Raw genomic sequence first — 5,230 nt, forward strand, 5'->3', positions numbered from 1 at the left:
GCGCCCAAGGGAGAAGGCTGAGGTGAGGTGCACCCTCCCCCAGCCCCATCTGCTACATCAGCATGTTTCCTAACTTCATTTCCAAGACTTTTGTGGCCTGCTTTAGACTTCACATTCGCCTTCCAGAGCAGGAAAATGGCATTCAGGGGTGTTTCTGCTGCTGCTGGGCAGTAGAGAAACCTCTGGATATCATCTTCAGGAGGACTTCTGACAGCTTGTGTGGACAGCTATGTAGGAAGTGCAAAGAATGGTCCACGAAGACTCGGGGACAGGAATAGAAGGTTTCTAAGTAACCAATCCCAGGGGCTGGTCAGGAGGTCTTTGGACATTGTCAGAATAGGAGCGTTCACTCCTCAGCCCTTGCAATTGTTGCAAGATGACAAGAGACTGACAGGGCTGTACAAACTGAGTTCATCGTGAGCACTGTCAGGGCCTGCTTCGCCTCTTTTCCCCAAGAAGTTTTGCTTCTGTGATTTCAAACTTAGGAATTTTTGAATGTTGGAAGAAAGATGTCCCTCCATGCTGCTGTCCTGTCAGAAGCACTACCCAAATTAGCTAGTGTCATCTTTGACTGCACACAGTGGACACAACCAAGGAGGAAGGGTCCAAGGAGCCTCTCTAAGACATACAGCTCTCACATGACTCCATTGGGGTGAGGTCAGCCCTTCCAGGGCAATCCATTCAGGGGGAATAATACCTAGGCACATCAGGCCATACCCACAGCCCAGCATGAGTGTGGTCAAGCCCAGGTTGCCATGGACAGAACCCACAGTAACTGCTGGGCTTGCAGAACCTGCCCCTAACCTCACTGAGCAGGAAAATAGACTGAAGGAAGTGAAGCTGAAGCTCATGCCTCTATAAAACTAATAAAAAAATCCCTTGGGAAGATATAACGGGAGCTAAGAGAATGTCAGAAGACCTAGTGACTTAGTACCCCCAGCTTTGTAGGCCCCCCAAATGCTAGTATAGTCGATCTCCCAAATGGATGTCTAGGAAAACTACACAGGAAGAACCAGATCAATAAACCCAGCCAGCCGAAGCCCAAAGGAAAGCATCATTCAGTGTCCTAGGTGTCTGAACATATTTAAGGTGTTTGACTGGTGAGCCCTGCTCTAACCAGGCTCAGCTCACAAGACCATTAACTTCACCCTGGAGTAGTCCAGACTTAGGTTTCCACAAGACTCAATACCATGAGGAGCCCAGTTTACCACACTGAACGTGCAAATCAGAAATAAAGTAACCACTCCCTCTTTTATTTTAAAACGTGGCACAGAAATACAATGGGATCTTGTTCAGCATTATACAAGAGAAAACTTATGCCATCTGCCATATTATTATGAGCCCAAGAGGACTTGATGCATAGTAGAATATGCCAGGCTGAGACAGACAAGAACCACCCAACTTTCCTCTGTGGAATCTAAGTCTGTCTCATGGAGCAAAATGTAGAATGGGGTCACCAAAGGTCAAGTTTGGGTGCTGTGTAGATGGCAAGAAGTTTCAATTGGGTGATAAAAACATGGTCTAGTGATCTACTGCACAGAGGGGTGACTATAGTTAATTTAAACCAGAACACTAAGACAATTAATTTTAAATGTCCACCCATCCTTCAATGTACACATTGTATCAAAACATCTCAGCTGCCCTGTAGGTATATACAATTATTAGTTGTCAGCTTAAAAAGAAATAAAACTTTTAAAAGTACACAGTGCACACTGAATTATTCACATGCTTTCGACCACAGGCCTGTGCTTTCTTCAGAGGTGTTCAGATGAGCACCCAAGCTACTCCTATCTCAACAGCGCCCTGTGAGTATCTCATAGAAAAATGCCTTGACAGCTATGTGACGAGCAGTTTCCTTCTTGCAGAGCATTTAGATGGTCACTCACTCTCCTGTCCCCTTCTAAGCAGTGTGTTCTCATGGCCCATGACTTGCACCTAATTCTTGGCTTCTCCTTCTAGGCTGCAGTGGTGTCTGGGACAATATCACATGCTGGCGCCCTGCAGACATTGGAGAAACTGTCACAGTGCCCTGCCCCAAAGTGTTCAGCAACATCTACAGCAGACCAGGTATGATGTTTGCATTGATTCCTGGGCTCAAAGATGTTTATATCTGAGGGTAAGCTTTTCCATCACAGTAACAAGAAGCTGGGCCTTGCTTCTTTGGTAGCTATGTGCTCCCTGGTGCTAAGGGAGCAGGAGAACATCTGGCTCGTGGTGGGGAGTTTTCTTTTAAGGAAGCAGGAGGAGCTCATCTGCTGAAGTCTGGATGGGCAAGCAGGGCAAATGTAGAGGGAAAGGCTGGGTGACACACTCTCCACAGTTAAAGCAGGAAAAATGTGCAGGAGTGATAATGGAGAAGGGGACAAGGTTACTGTTAGCCTGAGAGAGATTCCCACAGGTTGTAAGCTCAGGGAGAGAGTTTGCAGCCACCTCAGCCCCACTGTACTGTGTTGTCCTTTCTGTATGTCTCAGGATCCAGGTTTTCATGCAGTCTTCATCCATGGCTCAGGATCCATGTGTTCACAACATGGAGGAATCTGCCCTAGAAAAGTACAGAATAGAAGGCATTACTCAAACAAGGGGAGTACAATGATTTGGAAAACCAGAAATTTTGTTTCTGGTCAGATACTATGGGGCAAAACACTTCAAGGAATGAGAATGTTGATGCTTAAAATGGGGAATTCAGCCGACTGAAACGGAGAAAAGCAGTGAGAGGAAGCTTGGTCTCCTACTGACTGTGTAGGGAAGCTGTGTCTCTAACCTACTGCATTGCTCATTCATGGTCACGTTAGAGGAGCTCAGCCATTCTCAAGATTCTGTCCTCCAGAAGCTCTCATCCAGTTCAGACATAAACAGCTCCCTGAGGGGCTTGGCCAGGAGTGCCAAGAGATAGTTCACCCTGAATATTGATAGGAGATGTGCAGCCTGAGTCTGTGTCCTAAGGAAGGATAGCAGTAGTTCCCCAGAGAAGGCAATTAGAGATGGGAACCTAGAGTCTTCCGGAGACTGTGGGTTTGCTTTCAGAATCACCAGCCTAGAAGGAACTGCCAGTGCCCATTAACAGATAAGAGACGAGTTCCCGGTGCCTGCTGACTGCTTGGTAGTGAACAGGTGACCTTCACCATGTAGAAAATACTGCAGCGCCTTTGAGTCAGAAACCCTATCTCCTGCTCAGGCTCAAACATTACCCGGCCTCCAGGATCTTAGTCTCCCAGCTGTAGGATGAGGACAGCAATGGTAGCCACATCTGCCTCTCAAGTGCACTCTGAGAATAAAGAGGTTTGTAAAGGAAGACCCTTCTTAAACTGAAATGCCCTGTACTCTGTGGGTCCTATGAGTGGCCTGGGCAAGGGACAGAAGCTCCACGAAGGAGGAAGACATGTGTCCTTGGGGCCTGGACTAAGAATCTGACCTGGTCACTTTAAGTCACTAATGTCCTTGTCTGCTCCTTTCCCACCAGATCTGTCCAGAGCTTCATACTCTTTCTGCTTTGTGTGGTCACCTGCCACATTCTTTGTAAATAGAGTGAATGCTTCATTTGTGAATTTACCGTAAATATGAGAATAGGAAGGAATACCACAAATAAGATGTTTCTTGCTATTTAAATCTCAGGCACGTATTTTCCTCCAACTGAGAGCCTCATGAAAGCTGCACTACACTGCTTCCTAGGCATTTAAGGGGGAGGGGCAGACCAGATGGAAAGGGGAGTGAGGATGGAAAGCTAAAGAAGAAAGCTAGCTCCAGAGTGCCTGGGCCTGGCCACCACCACTCTAACAGACAAAGAATCAGAATGTGCTAAGGGTCTTGGTCAGGCTGCAGAATAGCAGCTCTGCAGTTTCAGCAACTGTGGTTAGTACTCCCTTCTGCTTTTACTATCTTGTGATACAGTGTGTCCACTTGTGTCTCCCCGCCCTGGCAGGCATGTCTCAGAGAGGAAACTATTCAGGGCAACTGAGGAAGGACTTCCGGGTGGTCTCAGTCGCTTGTCAGATTAGGGCTTCAGCTTCAACTAGTCTTATAGCCCTGCATCGTGAGGCTATTTTTCAAAGACCAAACATCTGAAATTTACTTTCCAGGAAACATAAGCAAAAACTGTACTAGTGATGGGTGGTCGGAGACATTTCCAGATTTCATAGATGCCTGTGGCTACAGCGCCCCCGAGGATGAAAGTGAGGTAGGTGCTCGGCCGGCCATAAAGCTCCTCTTGCTGACACTGCACACAGACAGCATTCTCCACAGGTCTCCTTTCCATGGTAGTGCAGCTTCTCCAGGCCCACTTGGCCCCTGAGCTGCTGTGGCCTTTGGGATTTGCTGACTCTGCATAATTTTGGAGGCCCAGGAAGGCCGGCTTTCCTTGCCTGTCAGCATGTCTTGGTGGTAAAGCTTCCTGAGAGGGAGTTACACCTGCCACAGACTAGCGCTTCCAGGGTCTTCTGAGCCATGAATCCTCCTTGCTATCTGGATCTTTTCATCCTATTTACAGTTTTGTCACCGACTGGGTTCCTGGGGAGCTGGTTCAGTAGTTCTTAGTCTGAGCCCATAGATAGGATATCCCGTAGACAGAGTGCCAGAAATCTTCATAATCTCAGAGGCTGTGCCCATAGCTCCTGGTGTCTTACCCCAGGCCAGTCATGCCAAATGCCAAGAGCCTCCCCAGACATAGCTACAGAACTTACCCAGCCATTTCTAAGATTAAGAGTACCACATTCAAGAGTAGATCTTCCTGTAAGAATGTAATTGTTGGTGATGTGGGCATTCCTCATGGGAGTGCATCCACACTCAGTCCTGTGCCTCTGCTTGGCTCCACAAACTCTGGCAGCTTTGGGCATTGTGTTTTATCTTTGTCTCATCCTCCTCCTCAGGCTGGGTCATCTTCTTACTGCGAGGATGACTTAGCTCCTTGCAGTCCCACAGTTAGATATGTACACACATGCCGACTGCTCAGTAAGGTGCTCCGTTTCCCTCTACAGACACTACAGAGTCAGTAAGTAGCCAGGCACAGCACAGCCACTGATGCCTCCTGTCTGTCACAAATGCCCTCCCATCAACCGTATTAGCAGTGCTGATTCTGAGAGTTGACCCACTTGTTCCTTTCCCCAGACTAATTGCTTTCCTTTATTGAGATTTATAATTCAAAGCCAAAAGATTGTGAAACTCAATGAAAGAAATGTCATGTCTTTGAGAATGCTCCCCTGGTTGACAGTACTGCACACTGGTCAGCGGTTAGTAG

At 47.5% G+C, this 5,230-nt stretch overlaps 1 protein-coding gene across 1 annotated transcript in view; it reads left to right on the forward strand.

Moving 5' to 3' along the window:
* Positions 1-5,230, forward strand: part of Vipr2 (vasoactive intestinal peptide receptor 2) — a 72,142-nt gene that overhangs the window by 12,877 nt on the left and 54,035 nt on the right. Inside the window, exons 3-4 of the mRNA XM_005343675.2 lie at positions 1,960-2,067; positions 4,077-4,174. Of these exons, the coding sequence (XP_005343732.1) occupies positions 1,960-2,067; positions 4,077-4,174 (206 nt within the window). The remainder of the gene's footprint in view (positions 1-1,959; positions 2,068-4,076; positions 4,175-5,230) is intronic.

This window comes from Microtus ochrogaster, chromosome 1 (assembly GCF_000317375.1).
Source record: "Microtus ochrogaster isolate Prairie Vole_2 chromosome 1, MicOch1.0, whole genome shotgun sequence".
NCBI lineage: Eukaryota > Metazoa > Chordata > Mammalia > Rodentia > Cricetidae > Microtus > Microtus ochrogaster.